The sequence below is a fragment of the Taudactylus pleione genome, unplaced genomic scaffold, assembly GCF_031769625.1.
Source record: "Taudactylus pleione unplaced genomic scaffold, aTauple2 ptg000032l, whole genome shotgun sequence".
In the NCBI taxonomy this organism is placed as follows: Eukaryota; Metazoa; Chordata; class Amphibia; order Anura; family Myobatrachidae; genus Taudactylus; species Taudactylus pleione.
Window position 1 is genome coordinate 3,678,987 of NW_028284434.1, and position 15,864 is coordinate 3,694,850.

Genomic DNA, 15,864 nt, shown 5'->3' on the forward strand with positions numbered 1-15,864 from the left:
TGCAAACCATCCTAGACTGTCTAGAACAGGGGTCTTCAAACTTGGCCCTCCAGCTGCTGTGGAACTACACATCCCAGCATGCACTGCCACCTTTTTGATATAACAGCATGCTAAAACTATGTGCAGTGCATGCTGGGATTTGTAGTTCCACAGCATCTGGAGGGCCAAGTTTGAAGACCCCTGGTCTAGAACTATAGCGGGATAAGGATTTCATTTATCAACGAGTTTTATCGTTCACAACAAGTGATAAAATTCATTGTGTATAATAAACGGTACTCCAGCCAATCAGCTCCCAACTGTAATTTTTTCAAATAGATGACAGTTGGGAGCTGATTGGCTAGAGCACCATTTATTATACGCAACAAGTTTTATCACTCATTTTGAATGATAAAACTCATTCATAAATGAGGCCCTAAGTCCATTATTTTTTTAATAGGAGTGTATGGAGGAGAAAAGTGTTTTTTTTTAAGTTTAGCTGTAAATTTCTTAATGTGTTGAGCACAAAAAATAGCAATAAAATGCAACACATTGCAGGCCAATCATAAATGGTTGCAGTCTAAAGATAAAATGGCTACATCTGTATTTGACAAAACAAACTAGATACACATTAAAGGTGAAAATTAGAGATGAGTAGTTCGGTTTTGCTGAAAACCAAACACATCCAAATTTGGGGATTCTGAGTCGAACTGAGGCATGTCTCAGTTCCCACAACCAAATTACAGACTCAATTCGAGGCAAAATGTCAAAATCCCAGAAATGTAGGATCTTGCGTGTTTGGATTGCATATAAATTCCTCACTGTCTACTTCCTATTTCCTATTCCTCCCTGATGTTCTCCATACTGTGTGGAGTGGACTGAAAGCACTGCATAGATTAGTTATATGTAAAAAATACCATAGAATAAATGGTTAATTTAAAAGAAATGCATGTGGTGGACCCTAAATCCATAACCAGCACATGATCTCTCAGCCTGGGCTGGTATTGGATTACAAATTTCGGTGTGTGTATTGTGGTAATTTTAATATTTTCTTTAAAGGCAGACTTTAGGTGCCAGCAATCTCTCAATGTCTATGCATGCTGGCACTTATTGTTTCACAGGTACCAGCAAGCCGGGGCTGGCTTGCTGGTACTAGTAGTCCATCTGTAATGAACAAACAGGTCCAAATTACATAATTTTAGCTGTTTTTATTAATTATAAAATAAATCCAGTTCCTGAATTATTATATCTGTGACATTATCTGCATTTTTGCTACAGGTTCAGTCTCCTATATCCAAAATGCTTGGGACCAGAAGCATTTTGGATATTGGAATATTCAGTACTTTGGAATATTTGCATACCATAATGAAATATAATTGGGAATGGGACCCAAATATATGTATAGAATGCATTTATGTTTTATATACACCTTATATAAACAGCCTTCAGGTCATTTTATACAATATTTTCAATAATTTTGTGGCTCAAACAAAGTTTGTGTAAATTTAATCATCAAAAAGCAAAGGTTTCACTATCTCTGTCATGCTAAAAAAAAAATCTGTATTTCGGAATATTATGTATTTTGGAATATTTGGATATGGGAGACTCAACCTGTGTAATTATTCTAAATTATTATTTGATGAAGAAATTGAATCTGTATTGTTTTATAGGGTTTAAAAAAAATTATAAAAATAAAAAAAAAAGAAATCCAGTTCCAAAACCAAAACACGGGGGCTTGCATGCATCTGTAGTGTAAATACAGCATTTATTAATTGATTGACATGAACTGGTGAGAATACTGGAGGGCATTTGGTAAAGAAGAGTGATATATTGGTATTGTATTATCAAGACATATCAGATATATCTGGCATCTAAAGTGACACTTTTTGGTTTTGTTTGGGGTAGCTGGGAATTGTTGTGTATTTGCATGTAGAATAGGAAACCTAGGAATATAAATGGCTTGACAGTGCTATAAAAATGGAGGATGATATTTACAGGAAAGTTTAAGACATTTTAGGGAAGATGATGAAGATGATGAAGTTACACCAGTTATGGATATGTATGTCAAAATTATATGATCACAGTTATGACTTTAGCATAGTAAGTGGAGTACTCACCATCACTGGTTGGATTTTCTGCAGATATAAAGAAATATATTAATAAAAAATTATTTAATTCTGCTTTGTATAATCATATCTCACAACATGTGAAAAAATCAGGACACATTTGGCCACAGACAGCCCACTTAAACCACATGCAGATCCCACTAACCACACAGAATTCTTGCTAGGCCACATATTTTTATTACCATTCTATCAGTTTTTGGCCTTTCAACTTCAATGAGTGTAGGCTGCAAAGCTTTGAATGTGAGACCAATGGAGTAGGATTCTATACAGTTTAAGTGAGGTGCCGTTTGTTCCATCAAAGTGCATTTTAAAGTAAAGGAATTAAGAATGAATTAAGCAAAGGTTGGAGTTTGATCTCCCATGAAACCAATACTGCAGTATTATAGACCAATACAATATTTAGCTATATTAGCAGCTTACAAGTAAGTACATTATATAGCATTGGATCCAGTGTCGGACTGGAGCATAATGCTTTGGGGTGTGATCAGATACCACAGGGGATGAGGCCAGCCCAAACAGGCTTGGACAGACATTAGAGACCATGTAAGGACCATCTAACAGAGTAACATTGTATAATTCAAGTGCACAGTCTGGAACTGACATTAAAGCAAGTGGTGGGGCCTTTATGCAGTGGGGCCCATTGGGGATTTCCCCTGTACCCCTGTGGATCAGTCCAATCCTGATTGGATCTAACAGTGATGGAGGGAAAATCAACTCTCAGAGATGTGTGGCTTCGCACATTCCTGAGAATTTTAGAATCTCAACTTATATGGTGTGCAAGGAAAAACTGACTATGCTGGAATCCAAGAGGTGCATGCGTATACAGGTATATTTGTTGGTCTATTTTTTATTTGTTTAATTTTTGCTTATGGGTAAAATTATCCTGCAATGGAACAAAACAAATAAAAAAGAAAATTAATTAACAAGATGAAAACCTGTTGTAATAGGGATTGCAGTGCACAAATATAGTAGCATATTCTAGAGACATAGATGCATAATCAAAGTGTCCAAAAATTTTAAAATGTTTCAAGTAAGACTTTTTAGAACATAATTTATTGTTGAAGATTAATATAACTTTTTATATACAAATATGTAAACATACCTTGTCTAATAATAGGCCCCAAAGACAAAGTTGTATCTTTAGCTCCATCATAGGTACGGGTGTCATGGATGGTACTAAGAGACCTCATTCCAGAGCAGGACTAGAAGAATTAGAAATAGTTGAGTCAGAGCAATGGTGAAGGTGAAGCTAGCATCTGCGAGTTCTTCATTGGCATTGTATCATCTATGTGGAACTGTGTTAACTTATGTGTGATATTACTGTGCAAATATATAGTTACACATCTCTCTCTCTCTCGATATATATATATATATATATATATAAAAAAACAATAAATCATGCACTCACAGTTACAAGAATCCATCAGCTTGGGTGCTCCTATAGGAACAATATGAAGTATTCTCAAATCCACAGGTCAATATCCAAATGACAAAAGAGTGGGGCACTCACCGGTCTTGTAGTGATATTTAAAAGAGTTGCATTTTATTCAAGCATAAAGTTACATAGTGCAGCAATGATACAGTAAGCTGACGTTGCTAATCTTGGATGGATAATGTTGTGCCATGATTAAGGTCCATGTGAGGACCAAAACATCACCTTATCATTGCTGCACTATGTCAGCTTATGCTTGAATAAAATGCAACTCTTAAATATCACTACAAGACTGGCGAGCGCCCTGCTCATTTGTAATATATATATATATATATATATATATATATATATATACATATATATATATAGACCAATCAGCCATAACATTAACACCACTGACAGAAAAAAGTGAATAACATTATTTCATTACAATGGCATCTGTCAAGAGGTGGTATATACTGGTCATCAAGTGAACAGTCAGTTCTTGAAGGTGATGTGGCAGGGAAAATGGGCATCTGGGCGACTTTGACAAGGGCCAAATTGCGATGGCTAGATGACTGGGTCTAAGCATCTCCAAAATGACAGGTCTTGTGGGGTGTTCCCAGTATGCACTGGTCCAAGGAAGTACAACTGGTGAAATGGTGACAAGGTCATGGGCTTCCAAGGATCACTTATGCATGTGGGGATTGAAGGCTAGGGCACCAGTGATAGGGTAGATATTTCATTATATTTGTGATATTTCATTGTTCATTTTATATGTTTAAATGTATTTACAGTATATTTAAGATGCGTTTAAGTGTGTATTTAAAAGTAAAATTGCTCTTACCTCTTCCCTTTAGATCTAGGGGGCTCTGGAGCCCTTTGTTGGCTGCCGGTTTCCCCAGGCCCCCTCCCAAGGAACGGACTATATATATATATATATATATATATATATATATATATATATATATTTATATATAATTCATTGCATTGTGACATTGTGAATTGTGACTATAGGCCTGATTCAGAGGCTGATGTCACCGCATGTAGGTCCTGATTGTGTTCTTACTTCTTACAGAGTAACAGTTGTAATTTTAGTGGGCGTTCCTCGATGGTGACAGGGAGGTGGCTTAGGAAACTCACAAGGATGAGCATGTTATGGGAGTGTCACAGGAGTGTAAGGGAAAGTGGTTGTAAACACAGACATGACCGCTCACATAGGAGGTCATAGTCGGATGGAAAAACTGCACCTGCCATAGGGCTGGTGCAAGTTTCAATGGGGTGTCTGATGGTGGAATCTAAGGACTCAGCATTCAGTATTACTTTGTGTACATATGGTGACAGTGGGCACCTCAGTACTTTGGATGTAAGGATGTATACAAGGGAAGGATTTTGTAGCAGCAAGTCGCAGACATACAACGACCAATGGACGGTGCTTCTGTCTCCACCTCTGAAACAGGCCCTATATGTGACCCATATTATATACAGACTTGATAAAGACATGTTAGTGTGGTTGCCATGTACAGGTTGATGTTATATAAATTATACTAATAAGTTGCCACTGCAACTATTACCAGGCGCTTACAATTAATATGATTTAATCTATAATATAAACCAGACCTCCTTTTTCATAAAACAAATTATTATACAACACAGCACCCAAAGAAATGTCTCTGATCACATTAAATATCAAAAGCTAAATTTGTAATGGAAGTTAAACCATCTAGAGGGTACACATAATTAAATCACAGGTGATAGAGATTGAATAGGTATTAATATATCACTCTATGTATACAAATACCAATTATAATAAAAAAAAAAGGTTTAACGAAGAATCATATTTAATAATAAAGATAATTCAAAAGAATTTTCAGTCTCTAAAGATGGATAGAATCCTGGCTCCTGTTATAGGAGATTCCCCTGTTATTACCTTTCGAAAGGCCAAAAATTGTAAGAAAAATTGTGTCACCTAGTTTTTTTGCTAATCAAAAACCTAATGAGGATAAGAGTTCTAATATGTGGCTTACTGTTAGACCTAAAGGGTGCTACAAATGTGGGAGACACTCCTGCATTACCTGTCGATTTATTAAAAATAGGAGTCTTCAATTTAAGTCAAACAGTTTGATCAAGAATTATACGATTGACACCTTTATAAATTGTGATTCCACTTATGTGACCTATTTCATTTCCTGTCAATGTGGGAAACAATACGGGGGATGTACGATTAGGAGTTTAAACACACGGTTTCTCGAACACGGGAGGAATGTAATGTGGAAGAATTGCCTCCATAGTGTATCACGTCATGTAACCCAGCTTCACGATGGTGACGTTAATGTTTTATCAGTTCAAGGTATTGAAGCGATTCAATGTACCTCCAGAGGGGGGATAGGTTTAACTCCCTGTGCAGAAGGGAGGCTTTCTGGATTTTTTCACTAGGTACACTAATCCCAGGAGGGTTAAATGAAAACATAGAGCTTAATAATATCTAATGAGTTGAATGAAGCAATTAAATAATACATATGTGTTATGTCTTGTGATATACTTTATTTATGTGACTGTTATAATCTGATCTATGCAGTAGATTGTGAGTTTAAAACTTTATTATTGCAGCCTCAGTATATACTACTTATTGCCCACTAATATAGAGACCGTTATTGTGAATTGGGAGATTAGTGTTACACATCGGACCCCTTATAGTATATTTGGTAAAAATTCAAACGAGACAGGTGTGTGTTTTTTTTTTTGTGATATACGTTTATTTGTGTCTTATCCGGGTTTTGAACATTGGTCAGCTAGGAGAATAGGACTGTGGTTAGCTGAATGTGCCATAGAGCTGGTCTGATTACAACAGCATGACTTATATATTTATTACAAGACTAGATACATGAATGTTTGTATAAACTATCATGCTGCTCCTCTTAAAGAAATTATATATAGCATACATAATTTACTGATTACTTATATAGAGAATGTAAATGTGAATTGGGAGATCAGTTTTGTATATTAGACTTTTTATAATGTATTTGGAAAAAAACTCAAGTGAGAGAGGTGCTACTGTATTATTAGTGGTCATTAATATTAAGTAGAAATGTCTGTTTGTGATATGAGTTTATCTGTGTCCTACTTGTGAATCGAACACTGATCAGTTTGGAGAATAGTATTGTGGTCTAACTGACTGTGCCACAGAGTCGGTCATCTGATCCAACCACAAAATATATGTTTCTTATAGATTAGATAGACAAAAGTCTGTATAAAGTACCATGTTATTCCTTTTAAAAGCAATTATATTATGTTGCCATTGGTACATATTCTTTCTATGTAATTCTGTCATTTATGAGTTGTTTTATATTAAATTAGACCTCCTTATTGTTATTATTGTATTGGCTTTAAAAGTTTGTGTGCATGATATTAAGGAACAAAACTCTAAGAGGAGTCCTTTTTAAACAGGTGAATTGTATTTATCAATTATTTCTGAATGTTCTATTGGTTCCAATGCATTGAAAAAGACATCCTTGCTGTCTCAATGACTCATTACCATCTGAAGAAACTGACAGGCTACTGTGTTGGAGATACATGTCAAGGATTTAAGGATATTGGGACTATACATACCTTGAAAGTCAATTCCTTCCATATAAATTATGAGATTTGTGGAGCATTGCAATACCATCTGAAGGCAGTATTCTGTTGCTTATGTGGGTTTACCATAAGAGGAACTTACCAGCATTTTGGAACCTCCCCACACCGAAGCCGTCCAGCCGCAAAACGGGAGTTTTGTGGGTAATTAACAGCTGGGCTTTTTCAATACCAAGCCATCTTCTGCTGATATATAGCTCACCTATACTCTCCCAAACCAGGCATATATTGGAACTTGCTTTTTACCACGTTTGACTATACCATGTAATGGAATACATTTTCACAAGTACCTTCTGTTTGCTCCAAGAAAAGGCTCAAAGGACTGTTCTTTTGACAAATTGTATAAGTGGATATTCACTATTCAGAGACTTTTAGCCGGTCATTTAAACTCATCAATACATTGAGTTAATACGAGAAGAATATTATTGCTAATAACATCTCCACTCAGGTTTTAATATTTATTATATGCTTATTTTATGACGCAGATGTGTATGGTTTAGTACAAGATGTTTTTATTATTATAATTGGTATTTGTATGCATAGAGTGATATATTAAAACCTATTCAATCTTCATCACCTGTGATTTAATTATGCACACCCTCTAGATGGTTTAACTTCCATTACCAATTTATGTTATATAAATAGTAAGGACTGGAGTGGACAGTGTCTATATAGTGCACAGGAAAGTGTGGAAAGAATGCAAGTAAATAATGAGGTGTCCCAAGAAAAAATAAACATAGAAAGCGTACAGTATAATAATATCATTAAAACACTGTTTGTTTGTTTTTTTTATATAGATTACAGTCATATACTATGCAGGGTTATTAGTAGAGATGTGCGGTTTGGTTTTCCTAAAAACTGAACACACCCGAATTTTGGGGTTCCAAGTAGATCCGAGTCCTGGCTCAGGTCCGCTGTAAGTACGGAATTCGGATTTAAAAAACAAATCTCGGGTTTTGTATTACATGTTAACAGGTCCAAATTACATCTTTAGCAACTAGTATAGGTTGGTACAAGTTTTCGCTGCGGCTGTTGATGACTAGCATCAACCCAAGCATACATATCAGGCAAATATAGTAGTGTGGATCTTTGCTCCAAGAGTAGAGTACACCCATCAGATACAACTCCTGACTGTGTCTCTGTGGTTGTGTCCACCTCTAACCTTGTAACAATTATGGAAACACACCTTCGCTGTACATATGCAAACAGCTGTGTGTATGCAAACAAATGTATGCATATGCATTTTTTGCATGCACAAACTTTATGAAAATGTGTATTTTATGCAAAAAAAAGGTTGCTTCCAATTCAGAATAAGACTTATTTTATCAAAAGAAAAATCATCTAGATTCTGTTAAATAAATCAGAGTATTATGCTGATTACAAACCTGTCTTTCAAGATATCATATTTTGCTGAGGAAGATGGGTCACTTGATGTAGTTGCATAACAATTTTTCATGAGCACAGACCATGTACTGCTATCTCCTGATTTTAAAATTATTCCAACATACAATTTGCTTTTTGATGTTAGTAGAGCCTCTGAGCCCCCATAGGGTATCTTGTAGCTTGAGTCTTGGTAGAGGGCAATAGTTGCCAATAGCTTCCCTGTGCCTCCCACAAAAGCTGAGCTGTAGCAAGAAATAATATTAATGTTATGCTTTGGCATGATCAAAATCATCTTAAATAATGAATGATGCATTTTTGTGCATAGACCGTAGGATGTGGAATTAGAACAAAACATTCTGGACAGAATGTGAGTTAAGGCCAGTTGGATGGTTCTCAGGGCCTAATTCAGACCTGCTCATGAGCGCAGGACGCTCGCAAGCGGGTTGATGGTGCCCTAATGCGCATGCGCACAACGGAGGGAGCTCCGTCGTGCGCATGCGCGAGACCCGCATAGCGACAGCCAAGCTGTCGCTATGGGTTTCGCACCAAAGGGGGTGTGCTGTCGATGGTGACTGACAGCATGCCCCCTTTGGTGGGCATGCCGGGGGCGTGGCTGCCCAGACGGAGGCGTTCCAATGGGAACGCCTTCCGTCTGGAGCCGGCCTCACTGACATCACTAGTGATGTCAGTGGGAGTGCTTTTGGCTCTGGTAGAGCCAAAAGCACTCCTGGGCTTGCGGCAGTGAGACCCTACCGCAAGGGTCTCATCGCAAGCCCGATGGTCACAATGGTCTTGACCATTGCGACCATCATCATGGACACTCGCATAAGTTGTGGGTGGTAACCCACAGTTATGCGAGCGTCCAAGAGGCTGCTCCATTTTTAGGTAGGAGGGCCCTGATTCAGAGCGAGCGCTCTGGTTAGAGCGTCCGGCTCTGAGTCATGCCCTCAGTTTGGTTGTGGAAGATGGTTGTATACGATTGTGGGATTTATGTGAATATTACTTGTCAAAGTGCAGTTGGTGAGAGAGGTGCTTATAATATGGGCAGCAAATAACTGTGACTGTTAAGTTAATTGGTTTCTATGGGCAACTTCATCACTTGTCCACTTCTTTACTTTTCACAAGGTTTGATACATTTCTCCACAATGTATGTCTGCATATATCTCTTGTAGGGTGTGCGGCCGGCGGTTCAAAGCCTGGGAGCCCAGCAAGTGTAAAGATCCCAATCGTCAAAAGGTAACAATTCTACCCCCTAACCCTAACTCTCCCTCAGGGGTGCCGAACCCTAACCTCCCCCAAGTACATAACCCTAAACCCCCCCTAAGTGCCTAAACCTAACCCCCCCTTCCCCACAGCCTAAACCTAAGTCTCCCGGGGGGGGTGCCTAACCCTAACCCCCCCTGGGGTGTGCCTAACGCTAACCCACCCTTCCCCTAGCCTAACCCTAAACTCCTGAGGGGGTGTCTAGCCCTAAGTCACCCCAGGAACACTAAACCTAACCCTCCCCCAGCCCCGCATCTGTCTGCGCCCGGCTTACCTTTGTTCGGTATGCATATGGATAATGACAGGCAACAAGTTTTCGATGCCTGTCATTAGTACCATGCCGGGATAGAGAGTCTGGAAGCCGGTGGTTGGCATTTAGACCATCAGCTTCCTGACCACATCCCCTCTTGTACAGTAGATCTGTATATGCATGTGTTTGTTGAGCATGCATGTGTCACTGCATGCATGTATGTCTCTTTGTACATGCGCATCTCTGATTGTGTGGCTATGCATTTGTGTCTCTGTGGGCATTTGCATGAATGTCTGTGTGGTAGTGCATGAGGGTGTCACTGGAAAGGATCAGTTACTTGCCAGACAGAAAGTTACACTATTGCAGAGCCACTGCTGTCTGGACACAATGGGACAGATTCTGAATCATATGGATTGGATGGTTAATCAGACAAGAATTGTCAGAGGACTGCTGCCAGTTAACTAGTTGTGGCCAAGTGTAGAATATGAAGGGCAGCCTTGAGGGCTGATTTTATAGAGGCTAGTCGTGGCCAATGGGCAGACAATGTGATGCAGCCTTTGGGCTGTTGGAGCAGCCTTGGGGGCTGATTGTGGCCTTTTTAGTCATAGCCAAGGGACCTGGGGCCCCAGGACCATTGCAGCCTTTGGGCTGATGAGACTCAGGAGAGGAATGCAACAGAGTACGTAGCACTGCTACCAGTGTCGCTGAGATGACACTGGTGACAGTGTGCTAGTTTGCACACCTGGAATGCAGAGCTGCTACCAGTGCTGCTGGGATGACACTGGCGATGGTGTGCTAGATGGCACACCTGGAATGCAGAGCTGCTACCAGTGTCACCGGGATGACACTGGCAATGGTGTGCAAGATGGCGCACCTGGAACGCAGAGCTGCTACAAGTGTTTTGCCGGGATGACACTGGCGATGGTGTGCTAGATGGCACACCTGGAACACAGAACTGTGACTAGCGCCGCCGGGTTGACACAAGCCACTGGATGGTGACAGGCGCTTTGGAGGTAGGAAGCACTCCATGCTGCCCAGATGGTACAAGCAACACCTGGATGGAACAAACGGCACACACAGAGCACAGCAAGTCTGACTCTGAACTCAACTGACAGGCAGGATACAGGAACCAGAAGTAAGAAGAAACTTCTATCACCGGCATGGAGTGCAGGGCTTGCTGGATTTTAACAGAGATAGAGTTCAATCAGAGCAAGTCTCCCTTAATGACAGACTACTGTGCAGCTGGGCTGTGTCCAGACAGGAGAATCAAGTAATGCACCTGACACTGCACACAGACAGACAGTAATTAGTGCAGTGCCTCAGTAGCAACTAAGGCTGGAACTCCAAGCAATATGATCTGCTTAACTGCAGATCCTAACACATACACATCTGGCTTTGGCAGCCTAGCGACTAAGATACACTAATTAAGCTACTGTATCTGTCCATCTGTGTGCGTATTTGTTGGTTTTCATTTGTCCTGGTGCAGTGCCCACTGTTTTTGTTCGTTGATGCTTCAGTCATCATTAGTATGTGGAACACCAGCCCCATGCTGGGTGCCAAAAATCCATCTGAAACAGATGTCCCATCTGCTTCCAACACCTGCATTAAGGACAGAGGTCAGGGTACACGTCCACGTCACTGTAATGACACTTCCATCAGATTCGTCACCCAGTTGCCTTCCAGAAACTTCTACTTAACATTAGGCTTCATCCGCTCAAGATATGATATGGATGGAGCTACTGTACTTGCATTGCACAATTAAGGGGTCTATTTATCATTCAATTTATCTTTCGAGTATACCCACAGATATTTAGTATCCCCAAGATCTATTATGAAGGGACCGCAGTAATTATCTCTGATGTCTGCTGCACTCCCTCCATTACTGATAGCAGCCCCAACCTCCATAGGTTTCTATGGGGGATGTGATGCTGTCAGATTTACCAAGCAGCTTGGCCCCCGCAGCTATAGTAACACATCTGAAGATGGTGTTATACTGCTTTAGCCTATGGTCTACACTACAAAATATACCAGAATAGGGCCCCCCTTACAATGTAGACCGCACATACTCAGGAGTCCTGGCACAGGAGTGAAGAGACCAGAGCCAATGTCCCTGGGTGTGCAACATCATACATTCCTATGGTACAGTATAAACGCATACTGCAATGCAATCATGGGTGCTAATATGTGCCCAGATCACCTTGCAAATGCGATATACTTAAGACACATGCACAGTTGGGACAACATTGCTAAATGCATACGTTTCCTCAGATACATATCAGTATCAGCCCCAATGTAGGCAATTTGCACCTTGGTACAGTTATATAGTGATATCATTCCCTGCATAGGCTTGACCACTGATTGGTTTTAGCATTCTACTTATCTTCAGCTGTGTTTCATGTCCTACATTCTTTGTGTAGTAATAAAGATGTTACTGTAACTTCCACTTGCAAGTTGAATATTTCAGTTTCAGTTTTAACTTATCTTGCAGCTATCCTGCTTCTTACACAGAGAATATGAAGCTTCCTAAACAATTTCTGCATACAAGCAGTTAAACATTAACACATGGGGAGAGGGGGCTGATTATGAGTTGGGAGCAAAGGCAAAATGCAACTTCACAGCTGGACAAACCATCTTGCACCAAAAGGGGAGCAAATGCATTTATATGCTATGCATGCAGGGTAAATACTGGTTGCTTTTGCATGTAGCCCACATATACTGGGCAGCTTTATTTTACACTGTATGTAATTTAAATTTGAGTTTGGTCACGATCCTCTCACATATAAATCTCTAACTCTCTCCTGCAGTGCAGCATGGTTTGGCCAAGGTGTAAAGTTACTTGCTCTTTTTTGCTTTGCTCCCAACTCAAAATCAGCCCCAGGGTACATTGAAATGAGACATGTCAGCATTGATAGCATTGCTTTTTAGGAATATTATGTTAGAAAAATTTATGAAGTATATTTTTGGAAACAATATGTATGGGAACAGAATAAGCCATGTTGTATGCTATTATCTAGAATGGCAGGTGATCTGAGATAGATGCAAATGTTATGATATACAGTATGACAGCATGGATAAATGATGCATGTGGAAAGGCCAGTGCACATCACATATTTAATAAGCTTCCGCCATAACTGAGTTTTTCCACAAACAGGATCGGTCTTGGGACAGACAATTTTGAATAGTCCAGATAATCACAGGTTTTAATCTTTGGAAATCAACTATATTGCATCTATCACAATAACATAAAGTACCATTCATAAAATGTAATTTATTTCTTCTGATATTTGAAGTCATTTTGTACTCTGCAGCACTGTATACTGGTGAGGTAATTCAAGCATGCATTAGCTACAATAAAGAACACTGTATGAGACTAATAGCATTAAACCCACTCTCACAAGAACTTTGCATTTAATGGATATGTGATAATAATATCACTTGTTAATTATAGTTCATGCACACTATTACATAGTTACCTTGAAAAGGGTCGAATAGCTGTTTCAAGAGAGATCTCCATGTCCAGAGGGTATACACAAGAATAATCTATACCGACAACATCCTCTCCACCAACTGAGTCCAAGGATAGGTAAATTGTGTTTTTGAAGGTAATATGTGTTTTGTTGTTCTGTATAATGAAAGGACTATTACTAATGAGAATATTACCAAAGTATTATTGCATACAATTAGACTGGACTCTAGCAACAGTAGGCGGACACTTAGGGCCTGATTTAGCAAGGAACACAGTTGCCTATACGCATTCAATTGGTCAATTATTGCGTTCTGCGCATGTGTGCATTGCAGTGTGCATGTGTGAACTAGCAATTGCATACAGGACTGCAATTGCAGAGGCTACGCAGACCCATGGCAGAGTGATTGACAGGGAGTGTAATTTGTGGGCAGTGATGGGGGGTGGTCGTGCAAGTGTGGGTATGGGTCTGATGTTACCGATTGATTCGCTATCTTGGCGACGTGATAAGGGGTGATAAAAAATTCTAATTATTGGATCTAATTCTCTATAATTACTAAATATGCCCCAAAATTCCAAATTTATTATCGAATTGCATAATGTAGGAACTGACTTAGGGTAACATGAGTGAAAAAAGCTGACAATCATTTTACATTTTCTGTTACATTTTTGCCTGAATTGTCACAATTTGTTGGGCAGTAAGACTGCAACAAAAGTAGTTACTGAATGAGGTCATCACTGGTAACAGTGTGCTTCAATGCCAATGCATGGGCATGCATAAATTTACCACTGCTAACCCATACGCAGCTTGAGGTGCCATTGCGTGCTTGGAAGTTAGCAATTACTGAGTAAGGTCTGGGCTTGTGCAAGTGTGGGTATGGGTCCGATGTTACCGATTGTTTCACTGTCTTGGCAAAGTATACGGATGTGAGTAAGGGGAAGTGAGTGTCATTATTTTAGGCTGCGATCGCAATGTGAATGCAGTTATTTGCATCTCACCACTGATATGAGCAACTGCACGGCATGAGTATAAGCAGAATAGCGATCCTTGCTGAATCAGGCCCTTAGTACCTCAGGACAGACATGACTCTTCCCCATACTCTACTCTCCTCACCTTCAAAACAGATAACTGTGAACACTAGGAACATGGTTTATAGATATGGTAGAACTGAGAGGAAGCAAAGAGAATGTATTATTATTTTTATTTTAATTCTTGAATTATATTGTTTACTATCTACTGGTAATAAACTGTAAGTACCTCATTAAAGTTTACAGCTAATTGTCCAAATTTCTCGAAGCTCCCGAGTGGATAAACTATTAAAGTGGAATTTATTAGGTATAAGTCTTCTGGTGACTGAATAAAAATGTAGGACATGACATATTTTTGTTGGTTTTTCATTACATTCATTACAACATTTAATGGACAATGTGAACTTCCACTTTCGTCAAGTACATTTGCCTCATTTTCATGGGCTACTGGAGATAGATTTAAGGGAAACTGTAGCAGATGGAATCGGTATGTTATGCTGCCAGACGTCAGCCCGGCGGATGAAAAACCAACGCCGGAAGTCCGGCAGATGGAGATCTCGACAGGATAAGTATGAAGGCTATTCCTAATCCTCTCCCCCCTAAACCTAGCCCTCCCGGGGTGGTGCCTGACCCTAACCTCCCCCCAGGAGTGCCTGACCCTTTCCTCCCCTTCCCCTAGCCTAACTCTAACCTTCCCGGGGGAGGGGGTGCCTAACCCTAAGTCCCAGCGGGAGACCCTAAACCTAAACCTCTCCCCCCCAGTGGCTATCTGCTCCCGACATCCGGCTTACCTATGATTGGTATGCCTTGCATCAAGATTTTTGCATGGGGCTAATGATAGGTGTCAGTATTTAGACGCCTATCATTAGTCCCATGCTGGGATTTCACTTTCAGGAAGCCGGCGGTCAGCATTTCAACCGCTAGCTTCCTGGCTACATACCATAGCAGATATCAGATATATCTGCTGCTATCCCCTGTTTTTGATTGCAAAAGCAGCCCCATACTGTAGGTTTGTATGAGAGTTGTTAAAAAGCCAAATTTACCAAGCTCTGTAATGTAAAGCATTCTGAAACTTGGCCCTGATAGTGAACACCATCTTCAGATGGCATTAGCCTTTGTAGCCTACAGGTTACACTTTGTGAAAACTCCCATTTAGGGATCTGTAGGATCCCTCCCTGGTACAGTCTGCATTCACATGCATAATCAGCAGACCACGTAATAAAAAAATGTATGATTGTATTACTTTGCTTCTTACACATCGCAAGGATCGGCACCAATTGTTGCCCATGTCTTCTTGGATGTGATTTTAGTTATATCCCAGCTATACTTA

General features: G+C 39.9%; 1 protein-coding gene across 1 annotated transcript in view; it reads right to left on the reverse strand.

Annotated features, from left to right (window-relative positions):
- Positions 1 to 2,046: 2,046 nt before the first annotated feature.
- Positions 2,047 to 15,864, reverse strand: part of LOC148538917 (uromodulin-like) — a 30,288-nt gene continuing 16,470 nt past the window's right edge. Inside the window, exons 6-9 of the mRNA XM_088452093.1 lie at positions 13,516 to 13,664; positions 8,528 to 8,771; positions 3,205 to 3,304; positions 2,047 to 2,111 (exon numbers count right to left, since the gene is read on the reverse strand). Coding sequence (XP_088308219.1) covers positions 2,047 to 2,111; positions 3,205 to 3,304; positions 8,528 to 8,771; positions 13,516 to 13,664 — 558 coding nt within the window. The remainder of the gene's footprint in view (positions 2,112 to 3,204; positions 3,305 to 8,527; positions 8,772 to 13,515; positions 13,665 to 15,864) is intronic.